The following is a 22,955-nucleotide window of genomic DNA, read 5'->3' as shown; positions in this document are numbered from 1 at the left end:
AGGGATGGGACTGATCCGTGACTGGCAGAGACATTTCAGTCCTTTCTTGGGGAGGGTCTGGGAAGGGATCAGGTCACAGAAATAAGGCCAGACCCTGATGCTGGAGAAGCTGCTGGTACCAAGCTCCCCACCCCAGTCTATGCAATGCTGTGCTTTTGCCTGTTTTGGAGGGATGAGGGGAATAAGGTGAAAGCAGGCTGTCACTTTCTGTTATCTTCCTTTTTCCTTGCCCCTGCACACAGCCAGCAGCCAGTGCCCGAGCGTCTGCGGATCCGGGTGAGCCGAATCAGCATGCGCGACTATGAGGCACTGAACTATGACAAGGAAAAGCTCAAGGAAGCCTGTGAGTGACCAGCTGAGTGACCAGGGGGTGGGAGCTGCAGTCCCCAAGTCTGGCAAAGCCTGTAGCTACTGTGTGAGGTGTTGGGAATGGGGCATGGGCTGCTCCCTGAGTTGTATCTGTGCCCTGTCCTGCAGCTGTGCCACTGGGGATCATCGTGGTTCCAGGAGACAGTGACCTGGAGTTGTGCCGGACCCAGATTGAGAAGCTGCAGGAGGTGAGTCTGTGTGAAAATTGGTCATGGCTGAATACTGAGGGGACTCAGAGAAAGGATTTCTAAGCCACCTTGACCTGCACACACCACCACACGCGCTCTTGCTTTGGGTCACGCTAAGAGGTCATGGTTTGCCTTCACCATGCGGTGGAGGCAGAGTCCCAAGCTGGATGCCTTGTTGCTCCCTGCTGTCTGGCAGGTTCTTTTCCAGCTTTGCTTTTCTGACTGCTCTCCAAACCCAGAGAGTGACCCTGAAAAACTACAGGGTAGTATAAAAAGCCAGCACACATCCTGTGGGGGCCTATAACCCTTCAACCCTTCACAGGCTCTGTGTTTGCTGTCACAGCTCTGCCCTCTCTAGGTGCCTGGATTAGGTTTATAACTCCTCTCACTCTTCTCGTTTACAAGCACTAATTTTTGTGTCCTTGCCAATGTACTAGCACATGTCTGTGACCTGTACACAGACAGTGTAACTCTTGCTCCTGGGGAACAATGCCTTCTAAGCCCATAGTGTGACTTGTGCTATACTGTTCAATCTGATTATTGCATAGAAGATTGAAGGGACCTTTCTTAGTTTGCTGTTAGCTGCCTCTTGTGCCTGTGGGAATCCCATCCAGTGTATGTGTAGAGTTCTGCAGAGCTGAGTTGCAGAGCTGCTTGCCTGGGCTGGCACACTGGCATCTGCCTCTTGCTGTGCCTGCTCTGTATGCTTGTCCCCTGCCCACTTTGTGCCCAGGCAGTGGTGAGGACATGCAGGCAGGCACATGGCTAGCAGCTCCTGGGTTCACAGGGTAATGCTTTCCTGCTGTGCCAGTGTAGTAGACATGCAGGATGCCCCTGCAATCTCCTGCACCTTTAAAACTGTGCAGTGTGGCTCATGTTCCTTGGTCACCTCATTGTTTACCTCTTCTCACTCCTTGGGCAAGCTCTGTGCTCTGACCTTAAAGCCAGGCAAGGACCAGGTACCTTGGCCAGACAGTGTGTAAAGTCAGATGTGGCAGCACATTAAACAACTCCAATGGGATGAGAGACGGGCTGGGGGGCTTCCCAGACACAGGCTGTAACAGGACACCTTGCCTTTCTGCAGGATTTCCCTGCACAGCCCTCTGCTTTAGAGCGCCTTCTCTTTCAGGTGTGTATGGCCTCTCTCTGTCCTCTGGGCCAGTCTGTCACGTCCACTGTGCCAGTCTCATGGGCTCATCTTGTGACACTTCTCTACAGTCAGCTCCAGTCTGTCCCATGGTGCTCCCTGTTGCAGTGTGCTGTGCCTGTGTTCAATTTCATCCAAATGCCTGTGGTCCTCTGTGTCTGCAGGGACCTTCCAAAGCAGGAGCAATGCTCCAAAGAGAGATGCAGAGGCCATAAGTTACATCTTTATCCTCTCTTTCACTATGCAGGAGGGAGATGGAGCCAAGCCAAAGACACTGTCATTCCAGAAACTGTCACCCAAGTGGTGCTTCCTAGACTGTGAGTACCGCTCTCCCCTAGGAGTGTTGACTGGGTGTGATGATGTGCTAGCAAGGTCCTTTGGTCTGCCAGGTCAGTGGAGGTAGGGGATGGAGATCCATGTGGCTGCAAAGATCCAAGGGTTATGATGCATTAGAAACCACAGAAGAACCTGAGAATTAGGGCATTGTAGTTACGGCTCCTATGCCCAAAAAAGTGGGGGAATCAGTACCCCATCTGAAATGCATCGACACCAGTGCACCAGGGCTACAAACAGGAGGAGCCAGAAGATGTGCCAAAGCAAGAAAACCATGACTTAGTTGCCATCACAGAGACATGGTGGGACAGGTCACACAGCTGGGGTGCTGCAATGGATGGCTATAAACTCTTCAGAGGGGACAGGCAAGGAAGGAGAGCAAGATGATCTCTTTCTATGTCAAGGTGACCTCTTTTTCTATGTCAGGGTGACCTGCTCAGTGGATGAATGAAGAGCTGTGGATGTTGTCCACCTGAACTTCAGTAAAATGTTTGACATGGTTTCCCACAACATCCTCCTGGGGAACTGCCTGTTCATGGCTCAGATGAGTGCACTGTTCCCTGGATACAAAACCAGCCGGATGGCCAGGCCCAGAGAGTGGTGGTGCCTGGAGTTACATCCAGCTGGTAGTGGGTCACCAGTGGCCATCCCCAGGGCTTGGTTTCGAGCTTGGTTCTGTTTATTATCTTTATCAATCTGGACAAGGAGATCAAGTGCACTCTCAGTCACTTGCAGACAAGTTGGGTGGGAGTGTTGATCTGCTGGAGGGCAGGAAGGCACTGCAGAGGGATCTGGACAGGCTGGTTCATGGGCCAAGGCCAGTTGCACGAGGTTCAACAAAGTGAATGTTCTGCCCTTGGGTCACAACCACCCAACCTGCAGTGCTGCAGGCTGGAGGAAGCGGGGCTGGAAAGCTGCCCAGCAGAAAAGGACCTGGGGGTGATGGTTGACAGCAGCTGAATGTGATCCAGTGTGTGTCTGTCAGGATCCAATTACTAAGGTTCTTAGGAATGCCCCTGCCTGAATTAAGGTGCAGATGAGACCATAGGCCAGTGACAATAGTATGGGTTTTGTTTAGTAATAAATATGAGAGAAAGAAATAGAAAATAGGTGGGGGGGACAGAAAGAGAGTAACAGGGACAGAACAAGGAAAGTATCACCACTCCGTGGATCCCAATGATGCTCCATTGATCCTCTCCAGCCAGTCTTCTTGGTGGTGGAAAGCACCCCGAAAAGCATAGAATCTGATGGATTAACATATGCTCAGGGCAGGTAGGAAAATCCAAGCACTTCTCTGGTGGGGAGGGGGGGAAGTTTTCCATTGTCTCTTCCACATTCGTTGCATCACATGCAGTCCTGTGGTGCAAGGCCTCAGGAATGACTATGGGGGCACTTTGGGGCACGCTTGGGGGTTCCATAGCCAGTTTGTGTAAGGGAGGATGGGTTCACTGCCCCTGAGCAGAGGTTACAACACACCCAAACTTCCTCCCCCCACCTTGGTTGAGGGGGAAATAAGTGCAAACATGCTCCCAGCAAATGGATCTGTGGACTACAGCCTCCCCCACCCTGAAGCAAGCCAAAGATGATTCTTAGCAGGACTACTGGGTTTGGCTCACATTCTTTTCCTTGTTTACTTGTTTGTTTCAGGTGATTGAAGAATGGGTTTTCCTTTTTAATCTCTGCAGTCTGACTTTCAGTCCAATGTCCCAGTCAGGTATCTTCAGAGAGGCTCCTTTGGTTGTAGCTTCTTTACACAGTTTTTGTTATAATGAACAAAATTTTGTATCAGTGTTTGAGGCATGAACAGTTTCAGTCTCTGACTGTGTCCAGGCAGCCAAGAAGGCCAATGGCATCCTGGCCTGGATAAAGAAAAGTGTAGCCAGTGGGACCAGGGCAGTGATTGGCTCCCTGTACTCAGCCCTGCTGAGGCCACACCAGGAATCCTGCATCCAGTTCTGGGCCTCTCACTGCAAGAAAGACATTGAGGTGCTGGAGCATGTCCAGAGAAGGGCAATGGAGCTCGGGAAGGCTCTGAAGCACAAATCTTAGGAGGTGTAGCTGAGGGAGCTGGGTTTGGTTAGCCTGGAGAAACAGAGGCTGAGGGGAGACCTTATCTCTGTCTACAACTACTTGGAAGGAGGTTGTGTCAAATTATGTTGGTCTCTTCTCCAAAATAACAAGCCAGAGGATGAAGGGATATGAATGCAAGTTGCATCAGGAAGGATTTTTTTCCCAGTGAAAGGGTGATCAAGCATTGGAACAGGCTGCCCAGGAATGTGGATGAGTCCCCATTCCTGAAGATACTTAAAAGATGTGTAGATGTGGCACTTAGGGATGTGGTTTCGTGGTGGCAGCATTGGTTTAATGGTTGGACTCGATGATCTTAAGGGTCTTTTCCAACCTAAGCAATTCAATCATTCTGTGATTCTTTGAATTTGGGAGGTGAGAGAACAGACATTCAGTGACAAGCCACAGGGAACCACTGAGGCTTGGGACTCATGGATGTTTGGGTCTTTGGGGCTGAGCACCGCAGTGCTTTCCGCCAGGCTGCGTGTCTGGCTGCTGACCCGGAGTGGGAGAAGGGGAGTCTGTGGTTCTCTTGCCCCTGGACCTGAAAGCAGCTTGGTGGCATGTGTTTGTCACTGCGGGACTGCTGGGGATGCTCTCCTGTGTTGCGCAGGCAGGGGGCCCCCCTGCTCCAGCATGCTCGGAGCCGAGCTCACCATGAGCATTGCAGTGGTATGGGAGAGCAGCCTCCCTGCTGGGCTCCGGCTGCTGCCTATTCCCTGCCTGAAAGTAGCTTTCTCGTCTTCCTTTTCCTTCTCTGAGCAAGAAGCTCCCTCTGTACCTGGAAGCTGGCTGAGTGAAGTGCCCCTTGGTAAGATTTCATCTCTCTGACATCCCAGCAAGCAGAGTGAGTGCAGACCACAGCAGAACACAGCCATGGGTTGCAAAGTGAGCCTGGGAAGCCTTGTGCTAACAGAGGGTGCAACTTCTCCCTTCAAGGTTCCAGCCCTGCGCATGGTGTTGCCGCTCCCAGGTGTCACTACTGGGACTGCTGTACCAGGGCCACTTTCCCTTCTCCTGCCAATCTCCCAGCAGCAGGTTCTGGGCTCAGAAATATGTGTCAGGAAAGAGACTCATTCAGCACAACACAGGTTCATTCAAATGGCTGAATTACAGGCCTTGAACAGTAGCTCCTTGGATGCAAAAATCCAGGATAAACATGGCTCTTTCATTCCTCTCACCTGCTCTGGCACATCCCCACTGTTTGCAGAGAGACTTCCTTGGGTCTGCAAGGATCCCACTGCAGCAACCTCTCCTGGACAGGCACCAATAGCCTATCAAGATATTGGGGAAATGCTGCCCTGTATGGGAATCCAGCTGTCCTGGCACTGTGCACTTACCTGTCCTGGTCTCCCTTGGTGATGCCCTAAGTCCATAACCCCTCCCTGCTCCCCTAGGGATGGTGGCTGTGTGTGTCTGGCTCCAGCATAGCCCCTTGCTCTGTTGGAGCTCCTCTCTCTCTGTGGTGATCTCTTCACTCAGACAGGTTGGAGGCTGATTTGAAGCTCTCCTGTCATCCTAGGAGACAGGGACTTGGATCTACAGCTGGTGGTGGCATGCTCTGTTGTGCCTGGCAATCATGTGCTTTGAGTGGCCTCATGGCGGTGGCTGGATAGCTCACTGGCACTTCTGGTGGGAAGAGGCCATTTCCCTTATCTCACACCAAGGATCAGCCTGTCTCATTCTGTTCCTGTCTTACAGCAACCACAGCCGATCGGTTCTACAGGATAGACCGCGCACAGGTGAGTGCAGCCTCATCCTGCACAGTCATCCATCCCCCTGGGAGGGTGCTTGGGTGTCCCACCTGCATGCAGACCAACAGACAGGCCACACTGCCCTGCCCTTCGGCATCCCCCAAAGGGATGGCATGATGAGCCTAGCCCAGGACCAGGCTCAGCACCCCCGGATTTCTGGAGAAAAGGGAGGAAGCCTGGGTGGTAGCACAGAGCCTTGGGCTGAAAGCTGCCTGCAGGGCCCTCCAGTGCAGCAGGCAAGGAATAGCAAACATAGCAAGACTGGCCAGGGAACCCACCAGCTGGGGTCATCTTCACCAGTATTAGATACTTTCCCTAATGAGCTGGGGAGGAGGACATGGAGATAAGGCTTACAAGGTTGCTAAGGTGGCAGGTGGTAGGAAGCCTAAAAAAGAGCAAGGAGATGCAAAGGCTCCCAGGCACAAGACTGTTCAAGCCATTATTACTCTCCTGAACAAATGGGTGAGCCACAAACCCATCCACTGGAATATGAGGGGATGGAGTTTTTCAGAAGTAGGTCTTGCTTCTGAGGAATCATGAGCTGACTTGCGTCTTTCAGGAACACCTCAACTATGTGACAGAGATCTCTCAGGATGAGCTCTATGTGCTGGATCCAGAGCTAGTGGTCACTCAGTCTGTGAGCACTTCTCCTGCCATGCCTGACCTCGTGGACTCATCTGCCACACCTCCTGGGCACCATTTTGCATTTCCCTCCTCTTCCTCCTCTCCTCCCTCCTCTCCTGCCCCCAGGTGAGTCTAGAATGGGAGTTCTGGGCCTCATGAAGAATGGGCAGTGATGGGAGACCTAGGGTGGCCTTCACTGCGTTGATCACTGGGCTAGTTTACAGGGGAGCTCCCTGGAAGAAAGCAGGAATGCAGTGTTGAGTAAGACCAAGGGATGAGATGTCATCCTGTTTTCCTTGTTCCTCTGCCAACACTGCCCTAAGCAGTGGGGCATCACCATGGTTGTGACCCCAGGCTCAACCATGGGGTCAAGCTCCAGCACCTGGCCCGTGAGGCAAAAGACATGCGTGTCTTTCAGCCAAACTAAGGCCAGTGTTGGGTATGGATGAGCAATGGTGCCAGGAGCAGCAGTAGAAATGGGAGTGGGGATGGAAGAACTCAGATCAGGGAAGAAGGAGTGCCACAGGCAGGTTTCTCCATCCCTCTAATGGTGGCATACCTTTTAGGGCCATCTGCTGCCGGGACTGGCAGGGTTAGTTACACTTTCACTTCTTCCCTTCCAGCGCTGAGCCTGAGCGTTGCCTCCCACATAAAGGTGAGCAGAGTCCTACCCCTGGTCATATCCCCTCTCAGGTTGCACTCTTCTGTTTTCCTGCCATGGGTTTTTTTGGCCTATTCTTTCCCTGGTGAGCAGGGAGGAGCCCTGTTGTTCCATGTGTCCTGGAGCATGGAGCCCTGCGGGCGGGTGACCCAGAGGTGAGCACGAGAGACCTGACAGTGATTTGTGGAGTGGCCAGCCAGGCGCCTTCCCGGCTCCACCGTGCGGGAAATGATATGGCAAGGGGTTAATCCCCCACCTGCACAGCTGAGCGCTGTGGAGTGGGTTGGGAGGCTGTCTCTGCCTCTCCCTGGGGAGGTGGAAAAACTAGATCAGGGGCCTCACCAAGCTGAACAAATGGAAGGAGTTTCCTGAAGCTTGACCGGAGCCTGGAGGTGTGAGTGAGTCATTGGTGAGAGGCGTCTTGGCTGCTGGCTGATGCCCAGGAGACTTGCTCCCCACTTTCATCACAAATTATCCTGCCCAAGGGCAGAGACTACTTCCCCCTGCACATGCATCTCATTGGGGTTGAGGTCTGGCTGCACCCCTAGCGACATTGTCACTCCTTCCCCTGGCTTGTTCCTTGCATTCCTGAAGGTGGAAGAGCTGTGTAAATGCAGTCTGACCAAGGGTTTAATCCCTGGAGAAGCCTGTGCTCCTGCTCCACACCTCTGGTGCCCAACTCTTGTCTTCAGGATTGGATAAGCAGTGTTACAGATTGACTTTTCTGACCCTGACACATCTCTTTTTGCAGATGACCTGCTGATAGAAGCTGCCAAGAGCGGCAACTTCAGCAAGGTAGGTGCTCCAGCAGCCTGCTGCAATGAGCAGCCAATGCTGGCTCCTGGGTTGGTGTGCCCCTTGGGCTAAGGAAATCCCTGCCAGCCATGACCCCCAGTTGCCCTGGAGCAGCACCTGTCAAGGGCCTTCCTTCAGGAATGGTGATTGGAAACCAGGCAGGTTTCTGGCAAGGAGCCCTGGTTTGTCTCCTGGGGGACACGAAGGGAAGGGAGAGGAAGGGAGGGGACTTGATAGCATGGCAGAACTGGACAAAGCTCCTCACCAGCCCCAAGTATCCACATAACCTGTCAGGCACTCCAGGCACATAATACTGGGGCTTGGAGCTGGGAAATGCAACTCATCCTGAGCAATCTGACAATCCTGTAGTTTCAAGAGCTGCACCGAGCTGGAAGAGACCTGATGGTGCGAGACTCCTCAGGCCAGACTGTCCTCCACCATGCTGTCAAATCAGGAAGCAAGGACATCGTCAAATACATCATAGAGAATGGTGAGCTGGAGCCCGAGTGCCACTCTTAGCAAAGGAGCCTGGCAGCCAAAAAAAATCAACCCTCTGCTCAGAGGGAGCGCTCCTGGGCTTAGATCCCTTCCCTCTGGGTTTGCAACATCATCCTTCTGTTGTTTGGGCTTTTCCTGGCATCTCTCTGCCAGTACTGGGGTATCCTCATGGCTACTGCTCTATCCTGGCAGGGATCAGCATGTCTATGGGAAACATTTTCAGTGTCTTGCTTCTGCCTTCAGGGCAGCTGACCTGTTGTTTTTCGGCAGTTCCCACTGAAATACAGACAGCTTTATTTTTATTTAGATATTGCTCTGTAGTGAGTCCACAACCAATTCTTCTTTCTGGAGATCAGCTGGGCTCAGATGCCATTGCTGACCTCAGTTCTTTGGAGCTAGGACTTCTGTAGGCAGCATGAAAATAGCAGCCCCTATGGAATGATGCATGCTATGACCAGGGAGTAGGCAGGTCTGTCTGTGCCCCACAGCCAGGTCTCACTCACCTGCACTCTTTCTTTCCACAGCTCCTTCAGAAATCCTTGATGCCACAGAGGAGGAGAAGTAAGTCGCTGCCTGACTTGCATTACCTGTTGGCCAGACCCTCTGCAAAGTGACCAGTCATAGGGGCACTTCAGCTGCCCTTGCTGTAATTTCTAGCCATGTCCATTTTGGACAGACTGCCCCTGAGTAGCACCCCCTCCTCTGCCAGGGCTGCCTGGACACAACTCACCGTCAGCTCCTGATGCTGCTGAATTGCTGTCCCTTGCTGCCACCCACATGTGCTGAGTGTCCCTGTTCAGGGGGACATCTCATATCTCTTGCTTTCTCCTCCTCAGTGGTGAAACCAGCTTGCACCAGGCTGCAGCCTTACGCCAGCGCACTATCTGCCACTACATCGTGGAGGCCGGGGCCTCGCTCATGAAGACAGACTTGCAGGTGACAGCGGGAATGGTGGCAGTGGGGCTTTCTGGGTGACCAGAGGGCTGGCAAGGAGCAGAGCCAGCAGAAGAGCAGAACAGGGCTTCTTTGGGTGAGGTGTTTGCCAGTGAGAGGGGAGCTGACATGGAGCACCCATGTTTGCCCAGTAGAACCCAGCTACAGAGGGGTTAAATCCGTTTTCTCTTGGCGCTTCTCTCCTGGTTGTTTTATTAAATTAGAAGCAAGAGGCTGGAATGTCTCATCCCTGTCTCCCCCTTCCCACCCTCAGGGGTCAGAGCAAGGACATTCTCCCTGAAACCTCCCTCCCAGCTGCAGGACTCCCCCCGCTCTCCCCCACCAACAGTCACAATGGGGGATCTGGGAGCTCCTCTTGGCAGGTGAAGCTGGCCTGTGGGGAGCAGGAGCAAGCAGTGGCAGCACTTTCCCTCACATGCTGACTTAATTGAGCTGTGCCTTAGTGTCAGGGAATTGTGCCAGCCCTGGAAGAAGAGTTGCAAAAGAAGAGGACTTGGGGCCATATTTTCGTACAGGAGGTTCCTGGGGCTGGCATATGGCAGAGGGGATGTGGTCAGACCTCTCTGGTGGAGGTTTTTAGTGATGGGCTGGAGCAGAGGTGATGTAGCAGAACAAGCCAAGAAAGTGCAGTCTGTGGGTCTGGGACACCATTTAGGAGCCCAGTTAAGGGGTGCTGGTGCTGGTGGAGCTTGGGGTTCAATTTAGACAATGCACATCCCTGTTTGCCAATTGTCAGGAGAATGTAGTACAGATAATCTCTGGCTCCCCATCTTTCCTCCTTGGTCCTGTCTGAAGCTTAGGCCTTGCACAGTGCCCACAGTGGGGCTGGCCTGAATGGACACTCAGCCAGCAGAGGCAAGAGGAGAGGGCAGTTTGGAGGACATGGCCCCTCTCTGTCCCTAGCCCCCTCATTTGCCTGATGGAGAGGAACAGCCCCCAGACTGCCAGCACAAAAGAGAGCCTTGCTCAGGCATGCGCCTGCCCCAGGGAATGGGTTTGCACGTGCCTGTGCAAAGGCATGTCGGTTTGTGGCTGCCTGGGGACCCCGCTGTGCTGCTGCACTGACCTCTCATGGGCTCCGGGTCACAGCCTGCCTGCACAGGCAGGATCCACCTCATTAGGAACCCCAGCAGCAGACTGTAGCAAGGGTTTGGAGCAGGCTGATCCCTCTCCCTGCAGTGGTGAGGGAGGCTGAGCCTTATCAGTTGGAGTGCCTCAGCCCAGCCGGGCAGGGAGGCCCTGGCAGCTCCGGTTTCAGGCTGCAGGCAGGCAGTGATGCAGAGGGGCTTCTGCAGGGGAGCAGGGAAAGAAGCTAAATTCCTTCTCTGTTAAATGAGTGATTGCATTTAGGGGATGTGGGGAGGAGGCCATCAAGGAGAGCCAGCACCAAAGCACAGAGTGGTCTCCGTCCCCTGATGGTGTGGCTGCTGGGGGTTGTGTGCAGGATCACAGAGCATGCCCAGTCTTGGGGTGCACATCCCAAGATTTCGTGGTGCGTGATACCTCTCTGCAGCCACACACACTGATGGGCTTTTGTGCACAGCCACATCCAGGCCCAGCGGAGGGCTCTGCATGTCTGACCATTGTTTCTGATGGAGAAATATGGCTGTGGGCTGCTCTGGAGGCCACTGCATGCTGCTGCAGCTGCCCATGCCCTGCTGTGCACCAGGGGCTGAGCCAGGCAGGACGGGTACCCCTTCCAGGGCTGGTTTTCAATGGCAGCGGCAGAGCGCCAGGTTTCTGTGGCCTTTCTCAGCAGCACAGCAGAGGCTGGGCACTTGGAGAGGAGGAGCAAGGAGCAGGGGGAGGGAAGGGGGAGAGAAGACAGAGCTGGGAGCTGTTAACAGATTTGCTTTTTATGGAGTGCGCGAGTTCATTAGTGGACACAATCCAGATGGCTGCAATAAGCTGGTGAAATGTGATCCTCCTCCGGGAGCTGGAGCGCTAGCCAGGCTGTGAGAGGGAAGGGGGGTTGGTATTCTTGGGCATTCCCCAGACATACCCCTCATTCCTCACCCTTTCCCGCCTGCCTCCCCAGCACAGGGGAAGAGCAGTTCATGGGGACCAGCCTTTGTTTCTTCTTGGGTGACTTGTGATGCCCAGGATCAGTCATGTCCTAGCCCATTCTTGGAGCTGATGGCTCTTCAGGGGACAGCTTCCAGGCCTTCAGTAGTCAGGCTCCTCAGGAGCACACTTTGATTGCGTGGTGAGCACATGGGCATTTGGCTGCTGCCTGACTTGGGGTTTGGCTGCAGGATCTGCTGGACCCAGCCACGTGGGGGAATGGGGACGCCTTTGGGTGCCAAAGCAGCGTTCAGGCAGTGTTTGGCACTCTTGACTTCTTGCCTCCCCTGTGCAGGGAGACACCCCGAAGCATCGTGCTGAGAAAGCCAATGACCCCGACTTAGCTGCCTACCTCGAGAACCGACAGCACTACCAGATGATCCAGCGGGAGGACCAGGAGACAGCTGTGTAGTGCTTGGCGTGCCTTAGCCCAAGCCAGCTCATGCAGGATGAGAAGAGGACAATGCCAACTGGCAGAGCTGTATCTGGCCCAACCCTACCCAGATGCCAACCTGGTTCCTGGAGATGGATACAGAAGTGCTCTGCCCCAGGCTGGGCTGGGACTCTGTTTGTGAGGACAATGGATATTTCAGACTTGAAGCCTGATTCTCTGTGTGTCCACCCCTTCACCTCATTCACCACATTCCCTGCCCTAGGTGGGCTCTGTCCCCCAGCCATGTTGGAGCAGGCCAGGCTGAAGCCCCCAGTCACCCTTGTTCGTGGGAGTAATGCCAATGCCCCCTCCACAGGCTCCTACCTATGATCCTTGTGGGATATCATTGCTTAGCCCCTCTCTCTCTGCTGGCAGTGCCCCTCTTTTAGGTGCTTGGCTAGGTTTGTGTCCTGTTCCTCCTCTCCTGTCTGGCACAGCTGTGGGAGCTACATGGACAGACTGCAGAGGCTGTGAGCTGCAGACTTTGCCCCAAAGGAAGTGCCATAACTTACTGGCCCTGCCTTCTCCTCCCTCCTGGGGCTGCACCCCATGTGTGTGTTGCCCTACCCAGAGCCTTCTGCAGCAGGAGGGAAGTCACTTGTGCAGCCAGTCTTTCCTCAGAGCATCTGGGCCTGGTGCAACTGGAAGTAGGGCAAGAGGTGCCCTCCTGATGGGCCTTTAGTGTTCAGCCAGCAGTCTGACTCAGGGCTGGGATGGCATGGAGGAAGGCTGCCAGTCCCTCCCACCACACTTCTGTCCACGGGGTTGGGTAGAACAGTTTGCACACCCGCTCTGCTGAGCATCTCTTTGTGAGCCCACTGCAGGATGGTGGAGAGCTGCACTCAACTGGCAGTGGCAGCAGTGATGCCCATTATGTTTCCCAAACACTGACTTGGATTCAGCTGCCCTCCCTGCTTCAGTTTCCCCCTTAATGCTAGACTTTGCACGGGGCTGGTCAGGCAGTGCTGGGGTCGGTGCTGCTCTCAGGGATCCCCTCCTGCCCCCCAACCTGGCAACATGCATCCTCTTAGTCTGACTCCTGCTATTCCCCAAACTGGGCACAGGGCTTTGCAGGGAAAACTAGAGAACTCACCCAGCTGAGTTAAAACTCACCTGGGTTGACCATGAGCTCATTCTTTCCAGTTTTAGCAGAAAGAGGGATTTGGATTCATAGGAACCACCAGGGCTCCTCGCCCTGAGTTATGCCTGCAGTGGAATAGAATTTTACCAACCGCCTGCCATGGGGCATGAGGCACCACAGTCCATCTTCCTTGTTGATCTGTGAGTGCTCGATGCTGAGACATCAAGCCAGGCCTTCAGCAAGGCTTTTGCAGATCTGAGTCCCTGAGACCAGGAGGTGCCCACAGAGAAGGAAAACTGATGGCTCTGAAACTAGCAGACCTGCTTGGCACTTTTGGATGGGCAGTGGTTGTGAAGGGGGTTGCTGTTTGCAGCTTGGCTCCAGGAGAGGATACTGCTGCTGTCGTGTGTGGTCTGTGCCGTCCCTCTGCGCTCACACACAGCTGTGCCCACTGGGTAGTGTTGGGAGGCACTGTTTGAATCCCTCCTAGTACCAAGAAAAGGGTATGAGGATACTGTAGGGGACCAGAATACCCTTCAGACTTTTTTCCCAGGGGCATCCTTGAAGGATGAGGGATTCTGTACTGGGTAACAGAGGTGCAGGGCAGTGCAGGGTGCCAGGGGTCAGTGGCAGTACTGGCAAATAATAATGATAGCATACTAATGCATTGACAGCTGGGGCACGCCAGGAGTTCCTGGAGTTCTCGTCAGCACTGCTGACAGGCCACTGACAAGGCACTGTCATCTGAGGTCCACACCACTGCTGCCCCAGAGAGGATGCCCAACTTGGCCCAGAGGCATTTAGAGCCTCAGCTTTCCCCTTCCTCCCTTATAGTTTTTGTACAGGTAGTTGAGAGACACACTGTCCCCTTCCCTGCCTTGCCCCTCCATGCACCTGTGAGCAGAGTTGCTGTGCAATTCCAAGCCTGCTTATATTTTGGTGAAGAAGGAAGGGGTGTTGATCGCCATGCCCCCTGAGGGCAGGGGTTCTGTGCAATACCTGGGTCTGTGTTTCTTAGACGCTGTTGTAGGATTGTATTTTTGTAACTATGTGAGGGTGTTGGCTCCAGCCGGCCCAGGGCCTGGTATGAGCCTGTGTTCCCATTGCTTTTCAACTTTGACTGTTTGGATGTTGTTGTTTCTTGCCATTGAAATAAAGAGATTGATGTTTTAGTTCCTGTCTCCTGCTGCATCTGCAAGATTGCAGCAGGCACTGCACAACAGATGTCTTGCATGGTACAAACAAGATTGGATCCCAAGGCCTCTGCCTTTGTCCAAACTTGGGGTACTTTTGGGAGTTCTCTCCTGGCCTACATCCTTGTTCACTTCCCAGCACAGCATCCTTCTGGGACTGTTGCTAGATAGAGGGTCTTTGTCCTGAGGGACCTTCTCTATTCTGTGTCATACATCAATGCTCATGTAATCTGGGAAAGGGAGAAAGTGTACTGCCTTCTCAAGTGATCCAGAAGGCCTTGGAAATGAGTCAGCAGCCTGCTGTTCTTCCTTGAGGCAAAGGAGGTAGCCCCATTGGCTGCCACAGCTGTCAGTGGATACTACAGCAGCATCCAGCCTCCGGTTTCAAAATGTTTGTTGGCCTTTTTTTGTGGTGAGCTGTCCCCAGCCATGCTGCTCTGCGGGAGATGAGCCTGCCGGGGGCTCTTTCTATTCATTTCCACTCCAGCAGGGAGTCTTGGGCTTCTGCCTCCAGTGCTGAGCACTGAGGCCAAGGATTATCTCCGCCACTCTGGTGGAAGGACCGCTCTCCAATTACAAAAGCGGAGGATTAGGGACACTTCTGTTTCCAGCCTCTGACTCATAAGGATGACTGTGGACAACACACTTCTCTGCTGTGGAGTTTCCTTTGAAAAAGGAGGTAACTGCAGTGGCCGATGGCATGCTGGTGATGGAGCCAGTGGGTGATGAGGAGCTACACTCATACCTTAAACTCAGATTTCTAGAGGGAGTTTGGCAGCCTGTCTGGTGCTCCTGCCAGCCCCTCTCTGCCTGGAGAAGCAGCCTCCTTCCCTGTCGGCATTGTCCCTTCCACCTCCACTATGCCTCTCATGGTCTTCAAACTTCAGCTCCTGCCCAGAGCTAACAGTGAGGATCTGTAGCAGGTGTAAGGCACACCGAATTGTCCTGGCCTCCCCAGGGACCAGGTGTACGTGCAACCGGGAGGAGGGGGCCTGCTCTGCTTCAGTGCCCAGACCCCGGCATGCTGGCGATTGGCCCGCATCTCAGTAGGGAGGCTGTCAGTAACCATGGCAATTGGAGTCTTCCAGCCGCCCCAGAGTCAAATATACAGTGGGGAAGAAAAACAGTCCCACTATGTGATCACTCTGATGAGGAGTGTTGGGAAAGGGGCAGTATACCTTTGGGGCAGAGTCCTGCCCTTCTGCCCAAAGGATGTCAGCATACTGTCTTTGTCCTTTTCAGTCAGGTGCTGGAGGTTAAGAGGTCTGTCTGCCCTCCTGTGGGATCAAAGCACACCTGGAGGTGTAGGCACCAAGTGCATGGGTGCAGGCTGGAGAAAGCCATGCAAGCCCAGCCCCAGCTAAGCAGAGCTGGGGTGGTAGCAGTTGGCCCTGTTAATGATTACCTGCCACACACCTCAAAAAGAAAAAGGTCATTCCTCTCCCATGCATGGCTGTGTCCCTGCACTGGCTCTGCTGCAACATCCACTACCAGTTCCTCAAGGATCAGGCTTTGACCAGAGATGGAAAATGCAGAGCTGACATGCCATGAATTAGCTTGTGACATTTCTGGAGGTAAAAAGCTCAAGCTAACTAATTGCAGGGAAATGCACCTGGGTTAGTCACACTCCCTTCTTTTTTCCTCCTTTCCTCAGTATGAGGCCCCTTTCTGCAGTCACAGCCTTCTGCTGCTTGTTTGAGCTGAGGAAGGAGCCATTTCCCCCATGTCCCTCAAAAAGAGGCCAAAGGGACCAAGCAAAGCCACTGCTGAGCGTGATGTGCACCAATGCATCTCTGCTCTCTCGCACAGCTAGTATTTGTCTCCTGGTTCCCTGGAAGGGGTGAAAATTTGCACCGGGCTTCACCATACCTTAGGCTGCTGTGCCCTGGGGACTCCAGTGAGATCTTCAGCTCCTGGCCAGAAACAGCTGAAGAGAAGCAGTGGTGCTCACTCCACACCTAGTTCTTTAACAGTTCTATAGGCCCTGGTCTGCTCATCACAGTCCTGTGATTCAGACATGCAAACCTGATGTACACCTAGGTCCTTCTTTTTTACATTGAAGTTTGTCTCAGCAGCTTTCTTCAGCTTGAGTTTAAAGGCCCAGCAGTGGGTAGAGGCTATTTGGCTTTGTTACCTGCCCAGCTATCAGGATCCATTTCTGCATCCTGGGCTCAAATGTACAGCCTGACATCTCCAGATCCCTCACCAGACAGAACAGTGCCTGTTGCTGTGTGTGCAGCAGGAAGGGGAGATGGCACGTTCCCACATTTACCAGCTCTCCTCAAAACCTTTACAGATGTTTAGGAAACTGCTGGCAGAGTTACAATTAAATGTGGCAATCTTTTGGAAAGTGATTCCTGGTTTTGAAGCAGCTCATAAAAAACAGCCCTGCCCCTGCCCTGTAACCCTACCTGTGGCAACCCTGCTGTCAGCAGACTTCTTCCAGGATAAGTGGTGGAGAAATGGTTCCATTCCCCACCACAACCCCATTTTTCTGGCATGACACTGTCCTTTTTGGTTGTTAACTCCAAAAGAGAATTGGCTTGGCTGCTGCCTTGCTCACCTCCCAAGAAAAGGTGGTGGATGGGGTAAAAGGAGCAGTCACATCTGCAAGGTCCTTTTCATGCCCCACCGGCAGTTGGATACTAGCAGTTGGTCCAAGGAGAATGGCTGCAGCATGGCTGAGCTGGGAACAGGCAGGCAGGTCACAAGGGATGGAACTGGGCAGACACCTGGGGCAGCATGTAAGTGATGTGCTGCTCGGGGTGCTAAGAAGTACCCCTTTCCTGCCAGCTTCCCACGAGAAGCAGAGCAAGCCGAGAAGGGTGAAAAGGGCAGAGATCACGAGAGGTCGGTCCATTGATGCCAGTGGCCTTGATGGAGAAGGAGGCATCCGCGGAGCTGGTGGAGACACAGGGTGGTTCTCTTTCCTCGGCCCGGGGGTGTCCCCGGGGCCATCTACCAGCGGAACTCAGAGCAGCATGGCCCAGGGGAGACCTGCCCGGTCTGTTCAGCTGTGCACCCCTCGGCCACTCGGAGGGGATGGGGTGCCTGGTCAGCTGAACCCGTACCGCGGGTGCGGGCTGGAGAGCACAGTAGGAAGCTGAGAGGGGACAAGGGACAGGGGCCGTGCCCCCCGGGACCTGACGCCCCCCGGGCCCAGCTCACCCCCGGCCGAGGGGCCCGCGCTGCCCCCGCCCCACCGGCCGAGGGGCCAGCCTGCCCCCGGGCCGCCCCCCCGCCGCCCTGCCTTTGTGCCTGCCGGGGGGCAGAGGAGGAGCTTGCGAAAAGTTTTGGGCTAAAAACCCACCTTTTTGCTGCCAGCCGAGCCCGACGTCAGGGGCCGCTGTGCGCCGCTCGGGGCTCCGCACGCGGCCGCCACACAAAGGCAGCAGCTCCGCTCCGCTCCGCAGGTGAGTGCGGCCCCCCGCCCACAGCTCCCGGGGTCGGGCCCCCGGCCCCGGGCCCCGTGCACGGCGGCACCGCCCGCCCGACGCCACGGCCATGGGCGCCCCGGGCCCGGCCAGCGGCGACCGCCCGTCACCTCCCCGGGAAGGCGGCAGTCATCCAGGCTGAGGGCTCCCCGGAGCGGGAAGGAGCTTTGCCGGGGTGGGGGATAGGCTCTGGCTGGGAAGGAGCTGCAGAAAAGGGCGACTAGAGCCGGAGGACCGGGGGCGGTGACCCCCCGGTGCGGGATCGCCTGTGAGGAGCCAGGAGATGCAGACGGATGGAATTTGGTAGGGAGTCAGGGCTCCCGGAGAGCAGACGGGTTGAGGTAGTGGCCCGGTATCCTACCCCTTTCACTCTGGGGAAGCACCCCACACTGGTTCAGGGAGAGCTCAGCTGGTGGAGATCCTCCGATCGGAGCCCGGGGAGCTGCCCCGGAGCGGGGCTCGACCACTGCCCGCTTCCCCGGAGGGAGAGGGAAAGAGGCTCTACGGGGCTGAGGGCACAGCATGTACCCTGAGGAGGGAGCTGAGGGCAGAGGCGTGGAAGGGCTGCCTGCTCCACCCTCTCTGCCCCCAGTGCAGGGCCAGAACCCTTTTCCCTTGGAGCACTTTCCCCTCTCTGCGAGGGGAAGGTGAGACCGCCTGCTGGAAAGCCCCACAGCCCCCCGGCTCTGCTTTCCTCAGCACCTCTAGGAAAGCCTCCTGGCCGTGCTGACGCCTTGGCTCACGGGCTCTTGCTCGGTCCCCTTTTCCTGGCAGCACGGAACTTGCTGCTGTCGCTTGGCACTCCAGGCCACGGGCTTCCCGAGCGCTGGGCTGGCTCGTCGAGTGCAGGGCTGCCTGCACGGAGCCTGGGAAGCAGCTCAGCCCGCAGAGGGAGGGCAGCAGTCCTGCGCCCACCGCTGCCAGAGCCAGCTGCGATTCGAGCCGAGCAAAACAGAGCCGAGAGGTCCCACTGCTGGAAAAGGGGCTGTGCGGGGGGTGCCAGCTCCGTTCCCAGGAGCACAGGGGGACACCATTGAGGGATCAGGAGCTGGGGAGGATGTGTGGCCCACATTAGGAGAAGTCAGGGCCAGAATGCTGTCTGGAGAGAGGTCCAAGCTTTCCCTTTGCAATAAGTGGGTATTTGAGCTCTGCTTCAGCTTCACTAGGTGATTTTATTTTTCTTTTTAGAGCTGATCATAGATCATAAAAACCCAGGGCAGCTAGAGGAGGGGGGAAGGGAGAACAGGGACTGATGTTATATGAGAGCCAGACAGCATCTGAGGAGGAGAGAAACCGGGGCCCCACAGGGACACAGGAGGAGAAGGGCTGTGTGAGCATGCCTGAAGGTGCTGTCAGCCCAGCCAGGAACAGCCCTTGTTTGCCTGGCTGTTTGGAAAACCGATTGGGAAACTGCACTCTCTTTTCCTTAAGAATGGTTTAGGATGAGCCATGACTGAAGGTCTTTGCAGACCTTTGCCTGGGGAATGCAATGTGCTGGGTCGAGCCTAGGAGCAAATTCAGGGGTCCCTGGAGCTGTAGCTGGTCATGCCCTCAGAGGGCATCCTTCCAGCATCCCTGTGTACGCATGGGCAGGCCCCCACTGCACCCATGGCAAACAGAGGAAGTCTGTGCCTGGAGGTGAGGCAGGAGTGAGCACATCAGCTGGGGCTGTCTGCCCTGGGGGCTTGAAAACAATGTCAGAAGGGTCTGAGCAGAAGGTGCTGGGCTACGAGGTAGGTGCAAGGAGCACAGGGAAATGCTCTGCAGCAAAGGATGGGAGAAGTTTACAGAACACCTGAAACCAGGGAGATGCTGTGAATAATGTGGATGTCAGAGGTGCTACACCATAAGAGCTGCTGCAGAAAGTGGGACAGCCATGTCTGTAAGTCAACTCAGCTCCAGCCTTGTCATCTGTAACCATCCCATCTGGGCTGAGCCCTCGTCCCCTTTGAGGGCAGATGGGTGGGAATAGAGCTGAGCTGTGCTCGGCAGGATGGCTCCCAGCCGGGCTGGGTGAGGGGGAAGGCAGATCTCACCCCGACTGTGCCCTCTGCCAGCCATTCTGTGTAATTCCCTGTGACAGTTCAATGCAGAGCAAAGCTGGCAGCTTGGTGGCGGATGCATGAAAGGTGAGTGCACTGGAGCCTGAATAATGTGGGATGCTGCTCTCTCTGGCACGCTGCCCAGGGAGCCCAGGGGAGGGAGCAAATGCTGACCCCGGGCTCTTCCCTGTGCTGATGTCCCCTGGGGCCTGTGGTTCATCCTGTCCTCTACAGCCCAATTCTGCAAAGCCCATCACAGAGCCGGGGCAGGTGCTGTGTGTTTTATGGATGGCTGCTGCCACACAGATATGGGTGGCATCTTAAAGGGCTTTGGGGGAGCAGGAAAGGGGTCTCCAGATTTGAAACACTGGCTCTGTATGCCTGCACTCCTGTTCCCACTGAAAGCAGGATCTGGGACTCCATTGTTGGCACATCCCACAGAGTCTCATGGTGGCAGCCAGAGGGGAGCTGTCACATGGTCCAAGGCTACTGGAGCAGGGGGAAGGGCATGATCCCCAGAGCCCAACCTTAATGTGTGTGCACCCTTGTCCCCAACCTGCTCCCAGGTGTGTGCACATCTGCACACCCCCTGCACGCATGGGTGGTGAGAGCAGTGGGCTCGGCACTCCCACTCCATCCCTCCAATGAGCTCCCACACTGTGGATGCTCTTTTTTTGGTGTTTAATCCACGGATTTAACTCTCAGACCTCTCATGGAAGCAGATTTGTTTTTCTGGGCTTTTTTCCTTCTCCCTGGCACCCTCTTGAACCCTGGAGTAAGGTACTATGGGAGCTGTGTTCCCTGGCCAAAGGCTCTTCAGTATGGGGCAGCAGCCCGCTGGGTCATGGATAAAGGATCCACAGACAAATATGGGAGTGAGGACTGGCAACTTGCAGCCAACTGTAGGATCTTCCCCAGATGCTGTGTGGGCTGTGGGGTCCCCATGGAGAGCATTTTGACCACATGCAGGGCAATGGGAGGGCTGCAGGGGTAGGAACAATCTCTCATCCCTGCAGCTCCCTAGTGGGAGGCAGTTGTTGAGGTACACAATTAACCTTGTTGCAATTAGTGAACATATTCCACTGGGTGGCAACAAGCAGGGCACAGGGGGGTACACACACATGTAGGTGAGTGTGTGCAATGTGAGCTGCTGTCTTACTCCCACACAGGCTGCCCACAGCCCACCGTCCCCTCCTCGACACCACACTACACCCCAACCTCCAACCCACCTCACCCTCTCCTTCCTCCAGAGGCAGGATGCAGGTTCGGGGCCTCCTCCTCCTCCTCCTGGCGCTGATCCTGGTGGCTGCTGCTGCCGAGGCTGGCAAGAACAAGAAAGGTGAGGGGCAGCCTGGGGCAGGGGACCAATGGGGCGGGGGGAAGAGTGGGGCATGCTCTCCTGTCCCTGCAGAGAGCGCCCACTCCACTTTTCTGCACAGAAAAGACAAAGAAGGACGGCTCCAAGTGTGAGGACTGGCGCTGGGGACCTTGTGTTCCAAACAGTAAGGACTGTGGCCTGGGCTACCGTGAGGGAACTTGCAAAGATGAGACTAAGAAGCTCAAGTGCAAGATCCCCTGCAACTGGAAGAAGAAATTTGGAGGTGGGTACATGGAGTTGGGGACCAGCCTGTGCTGGGTGAGGGGGCCTAGTGTCCTGCCAGCTCCTGGCTAGTTCTGATGTCTCTCCCCTTTCATCCAGCTGACTGCAAGTACAAGTTTGAGAGCTGGGGAGGCTGTAGTGCTCAGACAGGCCTGAAGACTCGCTCTGGCATCCTGAAGAAAGCCCTGTACAATGCCCAGTGTGAGGAGACTGTCTATGTGACCAAGCCCTGCTCCTCCAAGATCAAGTCAAAGTCCAAAGGTCAGTACCCACCACTTCTGTCCCCAGAAGGGTCCCATTGCAACCTTGGGCAGGGGTTTTTCAGAGGTACCTTGGCCTGTTTGGGTTGGCTTTGCTGGTGGTGTGGGGGATTTTGTAGGATGCTCTTTCCTTTGCACTGTGAAGTCCAGCTGCTGGCTGGGGGGGATGCAGGTGCTACTAGGAAAAACACTAGTCCCCCCCACAAACCACTGCCATCTTTGGTGGGATGGGGATTCCCTGCTCTCTTCACACCAGGACTGGTACAAAATGTGGTTTGGCATGGCAGGAAGCTGCCTGCAGGGATGCAGCCACTGCACCATCCTCAGCCAGCCATGCTGGCTACGTTTCTACCACAGCAGTGTCTGTGGAACTGAGGGCTGCCAGCAGATGCACTACTAACTCTTGTCTCCTGTGCTTCTTGAATGCAGCAAAGAAGGGCAAGGGGAAAGACTAGAGCAGGAAGCCAGCATCCTCAGCGGCTCCTCATCATGGTGCCTACAGGACTGGATGTCCAGCTGCAGCTGGCCCACACTACAGTCTTCCTCCTCCTCTCCTTACTCCTTTCACTGAGATGCCTTGTTTTAATCATTAGTGTTGTAGAGAGCAAACCCACCCACCCTGCAGGATAGGCTGCCTCCTCCCTTGCTGTCCCATGGGCACTGCCCCTGCATCCTGCTCGCCTTCTCTTGGCTGGTGTTGGGGTTCCCTGGGATGTGCTCAGAGAGCTGGGATGGAACACACATCCCAGCACAAATGAGTTGCATTTGGCACATCCTTTTGCAAGCCCTGGAGCCTCCTTGCTCCTCCACCGGGTACCAGTGCCAGAGGGATGGGCTGGGTGTTGAATGACCAAGTAACCCCATCACTCAAGCTTCTCACTCAAGGACTACTCTCACCTCAGGGGGTTTATTCCAGCATCCCTTTAGATGGGGCATGATTTACCTGCAGCAGTTGAGGAAAACACAACCATCACCCTGAGAAGCAACCGTGTCTCCTCTCTGTCACTTCTAACCATGTGTGTCCATGCTGGGGCTGAAGCCCCTCTGCCTTTGCCATGCCAAGACCAGTGATGGGTGGGAGCTCTCCTTTTGGAATTTTTTTTCTTTTCCAATAAAAAATCTTTTTAAAAAAAGTATCAGAATGCCCCTGTTGTCCCCACAAGGTAATGCTGTGCTGGAAGCCCCAGGAACCCCCAGGTGTGCTGACCCTACTGGCACCAGCAGTGAAGTTACCATGCAGCTGGTGGTGGTGGCCTGGATGCCACATGCACGTGGTCCTGAACAAAGCACTAGACCTCACAGCCTCTTTCCAACAACACTTCAGGCTGCCCCCATCCCCCTTAATCTTGGCAGAAGGGATGGACTGCAGGAAATATCACCAGTGGGTGACACTGGGAAGCAGGGAAGGAGCCACCTGAGTGATGACTCATTCATTCCTCACACCATGGCCATTAGTTT

The 22,955-nt window shown here is 55.0% G+C and overlaps 2 protein-coding genes across 5 annotated transcripts in view; both read left to right on the top strand.

Moving 5' to 3' along the window:
* DGKZ (diacylglycerol kinase zeta) overlaps positions 1-14,140 on the top strand; it is a 53,216-nt gene extending 39,076 nt beyond the window's left edge. For 3 of the 4 annotated variants that reach the window (XM_088057413.1, XM_088057412.1, XM_088057411.1), the window contains 12 exons: positions 243-343; positions 478-557; positions 1,642-1,686; positions 1,952-2,021; positions 5,806-5,846; positions 6,418-6,608; positions 7,106-7,137; positions 7,895-7,938; positions 8,308-8,428; positions 8,961-8,997; positions 9,273-9,372; positions 11,750-14,140. In XM_088057413.1, coding sequence (XP_087913539.1) covers positions 243-343; positions 478-557; positions 1,642-1,686; positions 1,952-2,021; positions 5,806-5,846; positions 6,418-6,608; positions 7,106-7,137; positions 7,895-7,938; positions 8,308-8,428; positions 8,961-8,997; positions 9,273-9,372; positions 11,750-11,866 — 979 coding nt within the window. In that variant the 3' untranslated portion in view covers positions 11,867-14,140. The remainder of the gene's footprint in view (positions 1-242; positions 344-477; positions 558-1,641; positions 1,687-1,951; positions 2,022-5,805; positions 5,847-6,417; positions 6,609-7,105; positions 7,138-7,894; positions 7,939-8,307; positions 8,429-8,960; positions 8,998-9,272; positions 9,373-11,749) is intronic. The other variant, XM_088057410.1, reaches the window with a different exon arrangement.
* A 3,362-nt stretch (positions 14,141-17,502) lies between these two features.
* Positions 17,503-22,630, top strand: MDK (midkine). Its single transcript, XM_005522460.3, has 5 exons — positions 17,503-17,574; positions 20,888-20,976; positions 21,077-21,238; positions 21,337-21,498; positions 21,927-22,630. Exons 2-5 carry the CDS (start codon positions 20,895-20,897, stop codon positions 21,950-21,952), a joined length of 432 nt encoding a protein of 143 aa, XP_005522517.1. The 5' UTR covers positions 17,503-17,574; positions 20,888-20,894; the 3' UTR covers positions 21,953-22,630.
* The last annotated feature ends 325 nt before the right edge of the window (positions 22,631-22,955 follow it).

The sequence above is a fragment of the Pseudopodoces humilis genome, chromosome 7, assembly GCF_049639895.1.
Source record: "Pseudopodoces humilis isolate 2021_Gansu_Grassland_sample_001 chromosome 7, ASM4963989v1, whole genome shotgun sequence".
NCBI classification, from domain to species: domain Eukaryota; kingdom Metazoa; phylum Chordata; class Aves; order Passeriformes; family Paridae; genus Pseudopodoces; species Pseudopodoces humilis.
Note: the sequence above shows the minus strand (reverse complement) of the source record. Positions and strands in the feature narration are given on the sequence as shown.

Bases quoted from the DNA above. Each gene is read 5' to 3' on its own strand.
- MDK (XM_005522460.3), top strand. From the start codon at position 20,895: ATGCAGGTTCGGGGCCTCCTCCTCCTCCTCCTGGCGCTGATCCTGGTG. The intron at 20,977-21,076 runs GTGAGGGGCAGC...TTTTCTGCACAG, and splicing joins GGCTGGCAAGAACAAGAAAG to AAAAGACAAAGAAGGACGGC. The intron at 21,499-21,926 runs GTCAGTACCCAC...TCTTGAATGCAG, and splicing joins GATCAAGTCAAAGTCCAAAG to CAAAGAAGGGCAAGGGGAAA.